This window comes from Staurois parvus, unplaced genomic scaffold, assembly GCF_062004578.1.
Source record: "Staurois parvus isolate SC_StPar_1 unplaced genomic scaffold, SC_StPar_1.0 ptg000498l, whole genome shotgun sequence".
NCBI classification, from domain to species: Eukaryota; Metazoa; Chordata; class Amphibia; order Anura; family Ranidae; genus Staurois; species Staurois parvus.
Genome location: NW_028318294.1, coordinates 1,929,274 through 1,943,159, shown reverse-complemented (window position 1 = coordinate 1,943,159; position 13,886 = coordinate 1,929,274). Strand labels below are relative to the sequence as shown.

The 13,886-nt window shown below is 39.5% G+C and overlaps 1 protein-coding gene across 4 annotated transcripts in view; it reads right to left on the bottom strand.

Annotated features, from left to right (window-relative positions):
- The window catches only part of CMIP (c-Maf inducing protein), a 275,138-nt gene that overhangs the window by 108,012 nt on the left and 153,240 nt on the right, over window positions 1–13,886 (bottom strand). For all 4 annotated transcript variants that reach the window (XM_089689802.1, XM_089689803.1, XM_089689804.1 and 1 more), the window contains exons 4-5: window positions 9,761–9,922; window positions 2,363–2,404 (exon numbers count right to left, since the gene is read on the bottom strand). In XM_089689802.1, the coding sequence (XP_089545928.1) occupies window positions 2,363–2,404; window positions 9,761–9,922 (204 nt within the window). The remainder of the gene's footprint in view (window positions 1–2,362; window positions 2,405–9,760; window positions 9,923–13,886) is intronic.

The following is a 13,886-nucleotide window of genomic DNA, read 5'->3' as shown; positions in this document are numbered from 1 at the left end:
TGTATAAATATGAAGGAAGGTCAGAGCTACTTCTGCCTGCTCCATTGGGATGCTATCAGATCACCAAAAGGAACAATCATATTTCATAAAAGAGAAGGTAATTGCCCGCATAGCAGCAAAGTTTTGGAACCTGGTAGACAGTTTAGAATATAATACATATATAATAAAAAGCTAATTAAGAAGATCTAGTCCAACAAAGAGTGCACCTGCTTTAATAGTAAAATCTGATGCCTTAGAGAAGCTTAAAGCGGTGCTCCACCCAAAAGGGGAAGTTCCGCTTTAAGCCTTTGTCCCCCGCTCCCCATTAAGGATTGGCACCTTTGGGGAGCAGGTACCCGAATTTGACAGGTACCCGCTCCCACTGCAATTGCTTAGGCATTCGAAGCGGAAGTTGTCCTCCCCCCTCCCTCCCTGTAGTCTTCTGGAACATGTGACAGGTCCCAGAAGGCTACGGGGCCATTCACAAAAGCAGCGTTTCTCGCACATGCGCAGTGGACACCCGGCTGTGAAGCCGCAAACTGTCACAGCCGGGTGCCCACACTGAAGATGCTGGCACCAGGGAGAGAAGATGGCTGGTGAAACCAGCGGTGGTGAGGACACCGCTGGAACGAGGGACAGGTAAGTGTCTGTGTTTTAAAAGTCAGCAGCTACAGTTTTTATATATATATTTTTTTTTTCTATATGCAAATGAGCACGTATGGATGAACAACTTGTCAACGGTTAGTCATTTAACATATATCTTTGCTCAACTAAGTGTAACAAAATACTTTAAAGTCTAATGATTGCAGGATTCTAAGTAAGATATTACTAGACCCCAACAAAATTAGTAAGTCTTCCTGATGTTACAGAATTAAACCAATACTCAAGTCTGTAAACATCCAGCACATTCCTTTGGTTAAGCTAGTTTGGAAGCAAATCCTTAGGGAACCTAGTGATGAAATTCAAGATCCCCAAAGAAATTCTTTGATTTATGGTAAGTTTTTTTTTTTCAATATAAAAGGCACACGGAAAAAAATGTTTGCTGGTATGGCTGATCGTATGCAAAATGTATAAAAAAGTAGCCCTGTTGTTTGAAGTTATATGTGCACCATCAAAGATATTTGAAATAATGTATATTAATTACTAAAAAAAAAAAAGGAGGTAAGGAGCCCCTCATATTCTTTATTATCGAAGGGTTGACCAATTTGGATTTCCACCTCACTCATAACCTTCTTGGTCATATTTGACTCAACATATTTTCTTCTGTTCTCCATCTATGAGACTTTTTTATACTAAGGGCCCTTATCCATGGGCTCTTGTTTGTGTCAGAGGTGCTTCTCAACTCATATAAGTAACATGGGAATGCAAAAGCAGCCTAAGGACCTGTGTCAACCAGCTTTTGGCTTGGATGGATGGCAACCTGACATCTTTCAAAATTCATGGACACGGGCATTTGACCTGCTTCAAGAAAGTTATGCATTCTTATAGATTTCTATGGGAATGCCAAACCCAGCTGCTGTAATTAAAAGCCTGTTGAAACAAGCCCAAGGCTGGCCATACATTAGACAACTTTCTTGTACATATTTTCTTTAGATTTACTGAAACCATATAATATGAGGTCAAACCTAAACACTTTCAATTTGTATGCAATCAGGCAGGACCTTGCAATACATAGTTCAAGGTAAATCTAAAGGAAAAAGAAAAAAGAATATAGAATAATGTATGTCCACCTTAACACAGATTGATACAGCTAAAAAAAAAAAGAGGTCAAACCCAAGTCAGATGAAAGTAAGGAGATCAATTGAAGGTCAAATACCCCCATTAATGAATTCTAAATGGTCTCAGAAGTGTCTTAAATTGATTTTGAATGCAAGCAAAATACACTCAAAACACGCTGTATTGGCTCATTGACAAAGTCCTTAAAGGGCCCTTTTCTCAAGTTTTGTACAGATTGGAGAAAGGTTAGCACCCTGTCCGATTTCTATTGTTATCTGTGTCCCTGTGCGGGATAGTCACCCTCTCCATTTGTCTTAGTAACCATTGCCATCAGGACTAAACATGGAAAAAAAATTCCAACATACTGTGTTGCCACCGTAACTAAAATAGAAGGAAAATCTAATGGGGACACATGTTGACAATTATCTAAGAAGGTGCCAATTGGAAGATTCCCCTTCAGTTTTACACCCTGTTGTGTCTAGGAGAGTTGAGGTTAAGGTACCCTTCTGAGTTGGGACTCACAAGGCAAATAAAAAAAAAATGAAAGGGGATTTAAACCATCTCTACTCCAAAACCAAATATAGATATACTATAAATATGGAAGTGTGCACCAACCAATGTAATTACAGCCAAAGAAAATATGAAAATTAAAAAAAAGAACACTTACCACAATGATGCTTTCATGCTCCTGAGTGGTTAGATTGCTATTCTGTAGTAATATAAGAAAAAAGACAGAAAGGAACAGAACTTAAGCAAAAAAGTTCAAGTATGACACAATCTTGTATGAGTACAAAATAGCTTAAAATAGTATCTTTTGCAAGCTTTGCAAAATTAACCTAGATTGTAAGTTCTGACGAGCTGGGCTCTCTGTTTCCTCTTGTACCAAAGTGTATTGTAACTGTAATGTCTGCCTTCATTTTGTAAAGTACTGCGCAAACTGTTGGCGCTATATAAATCCTGTATAATAATAATAATTAACCAACTTCTTTATACTTTACTTGTATATTTGGAAATACTTAAATACATCCTGAACATCACAGAAAAGTATTGTATTCCAAGGTAGGTCCACACAAAAAAATTCTTGAAAGGGATTTCTGATGGAACAACACATAAGTTGTTCTAAAAAGATTTTAATTTTTAAAAGTGTATGTCTTCGTTTTTTTTTCAGCTTTTCCTGGCTGATGCTGGGGCACTCTGATGTCATGTTCTGGTTGCTTTTGTGTTTTACTACCAGACTGATAGGAAATTTCACTTTGTTACTACAAATATGTGCCTTAAAAAGCAGTATTAAGCCCAAAACAAAAAAAAGATTAATATTGCTGCTTATTAATCATTAGATGTGGTGGCTGCATTAGTTGTCTTTTTTTAGGCTTTTTCCCCTCTGTTTTTACCTGGTTATCTGGCCAGTAACACACCTCCTGTACTATGCCCTGTACGCACGTTGAGAATATTGGACAAATGATCATCTGTTTTTTTTTTTCCTGTAGTCTCATATCGAAAGTGAAGAGAATACTAAAGATATGAAAATTCGCGTTTGTCAGAAAGCAGATTCGGAAGTGAAGTCATGTATTTGTATTGTATTTTTGGACAAAAACTGTACTAATTAAACAATCATCGTAGAATCTGGTATCATGCGAGAAAAATTTTCATGCTTGACCCATGAAATAATTTCGAACAAAAACTGTACTAATGACCTGATTATCATAAGACCACTATCATAAGACCGCTTCAAAAGTGGTATTTTTCGTATTTTCTGATCATGTGTTCTAGGCTTTAGAGTGCCCCCACTCTGGATGAAGGAGCACAGGGTCATATTTGGTTAGCAGCATTGTCAGTCTGGGGGGAGGGGAGTGTTAGATGTACTGGCAAATTTAAATACACTAACAGATTGAAACCAAACTCCAGCTAATACTTTATAAGCAGTTACAGCAACAGTTTTGTTCCTATTGGGATAAAGGTTTGACATAAATAAATGCTAATCACTGAAAGAACGTTGGTTAATAGTAAATGGTTTGTTTCAACCTTCCAACTTCTACAACTACAGGACAGCTTATTCTGTTTAAAAACATCAGACTTAGTGGCAGGATCATCAGATAAGAAAAAAGAAAGCCTAACAAGAAAACTAATGCAGCCATCACATCAGAGAAGTGGTAGGCTACAATGTAATAAATGTTTGCTTTGGGTTTCCTACTGCTTTAACAAGAGACTCAAACTCTACCATACCCTAAAGAAGAAATAAATTATGACTGATGAACATGGCATTTTGGAAATACTGGGTTTCATTGGAACTGTTGCTATTGAAGGGGACACTATTGCAAAGAGAAAAATAAATTTAGGCTGTGATGGAAGCAACCATTCTTCAGGGTTTGTGTTCCATAAACCTAGAAGTGAAACCTCTAGCGGAGCTTGTAAAAAAAAAAAAAAAAGCCAAAAGGTGACATCAAGAGAATAATTTTTAAAATATGTATCTGGACAGGCATATTCATACTGAAGCCAGTATGAATTCTAGAGAACCAGAACAAGTAAGGCCACCTAGAGAGCCACAGTCATATTGTACATGCAGAGAGAGTTATAAAATGACTAATTCTGCAAAACTAGTGTGAAGATCCAACTATTCCATAATACATTACTGCTAAACACATTTGCTGTGACTCATTCATAGAAATTTAATAACAAGCTACAAACCTGGTCAATTCAAATGGAGTAAATCAGCCTCTCTCAACCTTTTTACCCCAGAGGAACCCATAACATAAGTTTCAGGTCTCAGGGAAACCCTGTTAAATTAAAATTCACCAGAGGTCATTGAAAAAATGCCCCTTACATTGAGGGTCAATTGGGAGAATGCCCCCCTTACAGTCATGGTCAGAATACCACCAGACAGCTAAAAAAAATCACCAGTGACAATACAGTCACAATACAATACACGAGGGGTACGAGGGCCCTGCTCTTTCGAGCTTACAATCTAGGAGGGAGGGGGTAGAGGTACAGGAGGAAGTGGCTGTGAGGGATGGAGTGGTAGGAGGAGTGGAGGAGAACGGCTGTTAGGTGAGGGTGGGGTAGGCTTCCCTGAAGAGATGGGTTTTCAGGGTGCGCCTAAAGGTGAGGAGGGTAGGTGACAGTCTGACGGATTGGGGTAGGGAGTTCCAGAGGATGGGGGAAGTCCTTGAGAAGTCCTGCAGTCGGGCGTGGGAGGAGGAGACCAGGGAGCTGGAGAGCAGGAGGTCTTGTGAGGAGCGAAGAGTACGGGTAGGGTGGTATTTGGGTATCAGGTCAGTGAGGTAGTTTGGGGCAGCGTTATGAATGGCTTTGTATGTCAGAGTTATTCTATGCAAATATCGACACTCCCTTTTAAAATTGAATTCAGTGGTCTTCAAACTGCAGCCCTTTGCTTACTATTACCGAGCTCTTGGGGCACTATTCCATTAACGGACCCCAAGAATTGAACTTGTGTCCTCCCATTGTCACCAACAATTGGGCATATGTTCTTCCATTGACACCAATAAAGGGGCAAAATTTCTCCTAATGATACCAACGATGGGGCAGTATTCCTAACACTGATACCAACGATGGGGTATTGTTTAGTCTGTCAACAGGACAATTTCTATTCCCACTGGCCTCAATCCGGCCCCCCTGCAGTCTGAAAGACAGTATACTGACCCCTTGCTTAGAAGTTTGGAGACCCCTGGTCTAACTGGTTCTTGTGTCCTATCACCTTATTGGCCTTTTAATTTAATGGGCGGCCTTACCAACTAATATAGAGAGAGGCTTGGAATAAAGGAGGGAGGAGGGTCAATGTCAATGTTTATTGAAAAAGTCAAGCGAGTTGGTTTACTAAAATGGGAGAGTGCACAATCTGGTGCAGCTCTGCATAGAAATCAAACAGCTTTCAGGTTTTAATGCCAAAGCCTAATTGAACAAGCTGACAATAGAAGCGAATTGGCTATCATGCACAACTGCACCAAATTTTGCACTCTCTAGTTTTAGTAAATCAACCCCAAGGTCTACAAATGAGTCCAGCTACCTATATTTCCTTATCTACTGCTCATTTAAACATGTGGTTTTTGGTGAATGAAACCCATGCATATGCATTTTCATAATAAGCTCAGCTTGCTTTGCCCAGGTTTATGGTAGGTTAACTTTAAGAAATATCATCATCATAACTGTCTTTCCAGTTCTTCTGCCTCAGCGTGTGAAGAGAATAGATTGAAGTGTTTACAGTTAACATGAAATGCATTCAATTCCCCACCAGTCCCAGATGGAGTGCAGAAAAACAAACTGTTCCTTTCTTGGACTCCTCAACACATACAAAATTTAATTTTGCCAAAACATATTACATCGCTGCTTCCTCATTTGGACAAACTCTCTTTGCATACAATAAACTACGGCCATTAATTTTACTGTCAACTGAGCACAAATGAGTCATTTGAGTCGAAAGGGGTTTTGTGTGGGACTGGTAAAGCACAAGTGTGACAGCAAATGTAGAGAAAAAATAAGCATATAAATAATTTGGCAATAAAAGATACTCCTGATATTCTGGTCTGCCTTTATATCTCAAGGCAACAAATAAAGAACAATTAAAATCAATCAATCTGTTAACCAGTAACTCATGAGATGAAGCGGGCTGCCTACTTATGATACCATAAATACCACGCGCTACTATGTGTGCTAGCTGGGCACAACAATAATCTGCTATACAAAAAAAAAGTATTGCTTGCTTAACCATTTGCCGCCCACCCTATGGCCGAATGGTGGCCAGCAAATGTCATCAGCGTTCCGGGTGGACACCATGTGGCGTCCTCCCGCACATGCGCAGATTGTGCTCCTGCAGAGCAGCGCAGTGGCACGATCTATCACCGGCCGTGTACCTCGAACACGGCCAATGACAGATCTGAGTATTAGCCCCCGTTGCCGGTACCATGTGACCTGCTGTGACCAATCACAGCAGGTCACATGACAGTTGTATACAATGGATGGCTTCATTCATGCCATCCATTGTATACTAGTGTCTAGCTGTGAATCATGTGCACATGTCATGTGATTAGCTGTGGCCAAATCACAGCTAAGCACAAAAAAAAACAAAAAAACCCTGAATGAATCGATGTCATTCAGGTAAATGCTTGCTTATAGAAAAGTAATTCTTTGCTATAAGCAAATTGTGTAAAAAGAAAAAAAAATACTGATCACTTTCCCAAAGTAGTACAATGTTACATTGTACTACTTTGGTCATAGTGAAATATGAAAAGAAAATATTAAAAAAAAAAAAAATGTAATAAAAAAAATAAAATATATATATATTTTTTTTTTTCATACTGTCACCAGTCAGTGTCCCTGTTCACCGCCATGCCAGTTATATGATGATGCTGTACTGCACTGGTGACAATATGTAAAAAAAAAATATTAAAACTAATTTTTTTAATTTTTTAATTTTCCAAAAAATTATGAGAAAAAAAATACAACTTCAAAAACTCGCCATGCCTCTTATGAAGTACATCAGACTGTCTACTTTGCATAAAGGGGTCATTTGGGGGATATCTGTACTGTTCTGACATTCTTGGACCTCAAGAAATTAGATTGGCTGTCAGTACTTCAGGATTGATCAATTTTCAGATCTATACCATAGTTTGTGAACTCTATAACTTTTCTACAAACTAAAAAATACATCCTAATTTGGGTTATTTTCACCAAAGACATGTAGCAGAATACATCTCGGCCTAAATTTATTAAGAACAATTATTTATTTGCAAACTTTTATAACAGAAACAAAGAAAAACGTGTGTTTTTTCAAAATTTTTGGTCTATTTTTGTTAATTTAGCAAAAAATAAAAACCACGGCAGTGATTAAATACCACCAAAAGAAAGCTCTAGTTGTGTGAAGAAATGATAAAATTTTAGTTTGGGTACAATGTTGTATGACCGCGCAATTGTCATTCAAAGTGTGAGAGCGCTGAAACCTGAAAACTGGCCTGGGCAGGAAGGTGTAAAATTGCCCGGTATTGAGTTAGGAACTGTTACAATTAAACCTTCCTATCTTTCAAAAATAGAACGCACTAGAAGGGGGTACTAGATCAATCAACAATCATTTTTTATCAAAATCTGTAGAAAATACAGTCAAAATGTAACAAAATGAATTTTATTCTTGCGTGTGCTGTATTGTTTTTGAGCAAAATAGACACTCAGCAGACTAAGGGTCTGTGTTGATGGCTTTGGCTTTTGTTCTCTTAAAACAGTTTTTGGATTGGCACAAAAATCAATGGGAACGCAAAGCCCACTGGACTGCATTAACTAGAAAAAACAAAAGGAGAGGGTGCACCTGCCTAATGCAGTATCAGAAGACCCTTTATTGTGAAAATAATAAAAGCCAATGCATCAGAGCTCTGATGTGGAGGGCACAGCCCTTGAAACGAGTAAGTTACGCCTTGTGGATGGGCACGGTTCAAATGCTGAATCTGGATTGATTTTATGCTTTCAGCTGTATACCTTTGTGAGTATATTGAATTGTATTATTTTCACAATAAAGGGTCTTAATGCACTAGGTTGGGACATCCCTTCCTTTTATTTTTGCAAGTTATTGCTACATGGATATCCCCAATCTGAAGTGGGCAGCAAGACCTATGCGGTGATGAGTTCCCCAGTTAGTGGTTTTCTCAACCCAGTCTGATGAAATAGAAGAGGAGCATCGACACAAGCCCAATGCAAAAAAAAAAATTTTTAATAATGTTTGTAAGCTACCTAAATTTGTAGATTTTTTATATATATATATATATATATATATATATATATATATATATATATATTAGGTGTGCTTAACAAATCCATGTCTAGCTGAGATTCTTTCACGCTAGCCCTATCAGCACAGCACAGCAGCCAGCACTAGAATTTAACACAAACAAGTAACATAGTAGTAACTAATCCCCCTCATACGTGACCTACACATCAAATCCTCAAACACCATCAAACTAGCGATATGCCAATCTAAAAAGAGAAGTATGGCCAAAGATTTATTGGCCATATGTCTCTCGTGGGCCACAAGAGTGCACTTTCTTTTGCTCTCCAGTGAACTAGAATCTGCAGACGTGGCAGAACCAAGGATTCCAACCATATTGTCGGGATCCACAGATGCCCAATTGACAAATGGCTCTGCTTCTCAGTGCGCAGCTGAGAGCCACTGCCAGCTGAACCCACCCTCTCCTCTGCCGGGTGTTCCAGTGAGCGCTGGAGGGGCAGAGCAGACAGAAGTGACTGACAACCCCTGTTCTCTGCTCAGAGCAGGATGTGAATTGAGCAATCACTGGTCATGTGATAGCTCAGTTCTTCGACTTAGAGCCAACCAGGAAAAGCTGTAACATCTCACCAATGCTGCAGAATAGAGGTGATTATTTGTGTTTGTGTTTTTGTGACCCCCTCCAAACTTGACCTAATAAAAAAAAAAAAGTCTGTGAATCTGTTTGGTAAGAAATACAATGCCAGGCATAAAAGACGTGCGAGTGACTAAGGGAAATTTCACTGAGCACTGGGAGTGCCGTGGAGTTGTTTGTGCATATGGATCATGGTGGTTTTAAGCTGTAAGAAGAAAGTTTCACAGATGATTTACAGAGTGGACAGGGTCATAGAAATCTATGGGGTTCAACAGGTGAAGCCAGAGATTCTGAAGATTCCAGCAAGCCAAGGACTTCACACTCAGGCAAGTATACACTTGGGGCTGGTACTTCAGGTTGGTGGGTATACTTTAGGTTGAAGGATAGACTAAAAGGATAACTGTACTTTCTTTGGAGTCCCTTTTGCATCTGAGCCCCTGTAAAGTTTAGTTAAAGATCTGACAGGCTCTTATTAAACAATAACATAGAAAAGGTTTATTCTAACTGGAGAATAATTTAATGTTCATTCATAAATGTTGCTTTAATATGTTGTAGAACTCTACACACAGAACAATGCATCTATTAAATTTGCAATTCTAGGTGGAGCAAGCCTGTAAGTAGTAAGAACATACAGAGAAAAAGACCAAAACTTTTGAAATACACCTACCGATGACAGTGAAAGTCTGAGAAAAATCCTTGGTAAGTCTTACCTCGGAGAGTAGCTTGGACACAATTTCTAGTGGTGCCTGGTAGATAGAATCATCCTGCAGGGGGGACGTCAGTGCCATGTCCACCAGGGTCCTGATCTCCTTCAGCACCACTTCCCAGCGATTTGGATTACTCAGAACTTTTTTGTACTTATAGATCTTTTTCTGAAAGACAGAAAATAAATGATAGATATATGAGAAAACTAAAAGACAACGTAAATGTGACCTAGTCATCCCAATTACATTATATACATCTCAGATGAACTGTAAAGTGTAATTATTTGATGTGAGCTCTCAGGTTTTGTATTTGAAAAAAAACATACCAACCAGGGGCGGACTGACCATTTGGAAACTCGGGCACTGCCTGAGGGCCCGGGGTCAGTAGGGGGCCCCATGAGATGCCCCTGGTACCTTTTTCATAGGTTTTTTGAGTTTGGGCAAGGACACAGGGGCCCCATTGATCCACTATTGCCCGGGGGCCCCATGAGTTGTCAGTCCGCCCCTGATACCAACATCAATTTCCCATAACCATGCAGACCTTTCCCCTTTCCTTCATATTAATAAACTATTCAGTTATGTTGGCCCTTCAAATAGCATATAAAGGTAGTTCAAGTTTTACAGTCTCCACTTTGTCCTAAAGCATCCAATTTCAATGTGAGGTAGAGCGCTGCCAAGGCTTCACCATGATCCCTTGTTGGGGGAATGTTTGTGCTGCAGACAAAGTATGGTCATGAGCCACCAAGACCCACTCTCAAGTCTTGTCAACTCCACTGGGCATCTCTCCTCTAAATCACTCCTCCTTCTACTGGGTAAGCTTGTTTCCCTAACAGTAATATACCAGAAAGCTGTCAAGCCACAATAGACATACTGTATAGTAAATGGTGAAACTATCAGAAAAGCTGAAACAGCTGTAAAACAAGTGCTGGATCAAGCAGTCAAGCTGAAGAAGAGTTGCAATGAACACCAGGACATCATGTCAAGTCACAGAGGCTGTGCAACAAGCACTGGACAAAGCAATCAAATCCAATGATATCAGGAACCTTGTAATCAACATCAAATAAAACATATATAAAAACACATGGCTGGTGCCCTTCAATATCTACTGTATGTACTATAAGGTTTTTTCTATTTAGTATGAAACAATATACCAAGGCCCCAGTCACGTTAGTGATTATATGTGGGAGATCCAGTGAGGGTTCCTGGTGATCAGCTGTAGGTAGCAGCTCCACAGAAATCAATGGGACGCTGACAGCTCTTGCAGCTAATTCCAGCCACTCACATATAATTACACATGGAGCGTTTACCTGCTAGTGACCAGACCCAGAAAGCAGGCAGGGCCAATCATTCATAGGTAATCTCTACAAAAGTGATTACATGCGAGAGGCCACGATTAGCTTTGGGAAATGTTAGCCTCTGGCTGCTTTCAATGGGGCTGCCGACTGCAGCCAATTGTTGGAAACCCCCATTAGGCCTCCTGAATGTAATTGCAAGTGTGAATGGGGCCTAACTTGATTGTAACTGGCTCAGAAAATAACGAATACTATCTCAAAACTATTTTTTTGTAGAAATGGAAATGCATTTCTTTCAGTTCAAAGCACCTGATTTTTCTGCCAGTTTTATAGTCTTAGGATTACCTTTTCCTTTCTGAACCAGTACAGAAGGGGGAATGAGGGAAGAGTCAAAACCATCCAAAAATAAGCACAGAATGCATGAAGGTAAAAAGCCTTGAGCCTTCACAACCACTTTAACATTTCTCTAACATTTGATCTTAACTTGTTATCTGTACGTAGGATTCCCCAATGCTTCTCTGATATCCTCAGAGTTTCTTCTACTTGATTACAAAATGTGATAATCACCTTAATATCATTCTGTTCATTCTCCCTTTTACTATATTTTGCTCTCTGAGAAGTTTTTTCTCTTTTCTTTAAACTCATTCTGAGATCTCTGGCCTCTGTCCAAATCTTCAGTACGACACTTAATCAGCATATAATGGCCTACAGGTCATCAAATTAAAGTATGTTTTGCATGGGGGCTATCTGCTCTAGAAGTAATGTTACTAGCCATTTACTTTTACCCCCTGGTCCACATATCTGCGCTCCTGCGGTCCACATTTTACACAGGCACGAAAGCCCATTCATTTGAATGGACTCCCGTGCCCCGGGACACGCAGGGAAGAAGTCCCTGCACTTCTTCTGAAAACGCAGCCCGCATGGGAGTAGCAGCCCAGTATGGTACGCAGCCCAGTACGGTTGCGATTTCCAGTAAGGGCAGTGTGCCATTAGAATTAATGGCACCCGCCTGCGGGTCCTCATTCTTCTGTGCGGGTGGAGCGGCTGCACAGATTTTTGTGCTGATTCGCAGTGGCACCACCCGCACATATGTGAACCTAGCCTCAAAGCAGTCTAGTGATCCACCTTATTTCTGTATTCATTTTAAAAAGTTTAAACTTCTTGACTACAGGTGGAAGTGCTACGCACCATTTGGAACCTACATTCTTTCTACCTTACTTATTAAATTACTTGTGTCAAGAAGCTCTTAAGACCATAACCATAGGTTTAAGATGGTCATCAATATAGTAACCTGCCAGTTCAATTACAATGACACATCCCCAATTATTGGTCTACCCGGGGCAAGGTGTTAAAATGTCTTTAAGTAAAGTGAAATTCTATGCATTAAAAGGTAAAAAAAACGTATGTGACAAAGAATCCCCCTCCTTATACTTCCCTTAGCCCCATCATGATCCAGCGCTGTGCATGAGAGCTGCGGCTCTCCTGGCCTTGTCCCTCCTCACTGGTCAGATCGATAGCAACAGGAGCCATTGGCTTCAACTCCAGTGACAAGGGAGCGAGAGGCTTGGTAGAGACCCACTGTCTATGTCAATGGACGGAGCAGCGGGACTAGAGAGCGAGCCCGCACAAGTGCCCCTATGGGAATTGGCTTCCTATTGGGGACACCAGCAAGAGGGTAGGAGCCAGGAGCGCCACCGGGGGGGACCCAAGAAGAGGAGGTTCAGAGTCGCTCTGTACAATTCTGCTGCACAGAGCAGGTAAGTATAGACATGTTTGTTTGTTTTTTAATTTCACTTACAACTACTTCAATGTAATGGGTAATGAATAAAAGGTGGGACTCTGCAGGGTTTAAAAATGTAATAACCATCTAATTTGACCATTAACTATCCCAATTTCATACACTTCATCAATTAGGTTGAAAAAATAATTTTTTTCTCAATTTAAACAGGGTCCTTTCATTTTTCTCTTTAATACCATTTTGATTTATTTTATAATTTGTGACACAACTATTCATATATACCGTGCTCCAATGTAACAACATTTGATACCTTATCAGACTTTTTCATTTCAGTTTTATCTTCATCCTGTAAACTCCCATAAAGCTCGTCTTTCTTTGGTGGATAATTTATCTTTACCTGTTTAAGGTTTTTTTTTTTTTTTTTATCTCTATCTTTGGATTTCATTTTAACAAATAAATCCAAACTTGAATTCAGTGATAAAGGTGGAAACATTTTATTTTCTTGCTTTTATTTCTAATCAATCTTTCATTTTCCATAGCCAATTCCATCAATATTTCTGCAAACGTATCCTTTTCGAACGCATCTTCACAACACCCTTCCTACCAAAATTTAGCTAAGATTTTCAAATGGTTGTGATTCTTAATTCTTACAAGACAAAAAAACACCTAGATGTTTCTAGTATATCCTCATTTCACCTACTTTTCCTGATAAAAGAGCACCAACAAAATTTTTTCTGCATGAGTTGTGTGGTTTTTTTTTATCAATTTAAACATAACTATGTTTCTGTTTGGAAAAAAATGTCAACCCCCTTCTCTAAAAATAGTTTTCAACTGTACTGTTAGATCTTGAAGATAAATTGTTACATTTAATTCCTTTTCCTGTGCAGGTCATCAGGGCATTACCACTAACGCATCCTCTACACATCTACAAACATTCTGAATATCAATGCCTGGTCCCGTATGTTGATCCATACTCATTTGTTTATTCACCATATTTGTTCCTATTGTGTCTCCTCTCTCTTCTTATAATTTTTCTCCTATGAGCCCCATCTTTTTTCCAACTTGAAAAAAATGCCATCCCTCACCTATAATCTCCACTTTC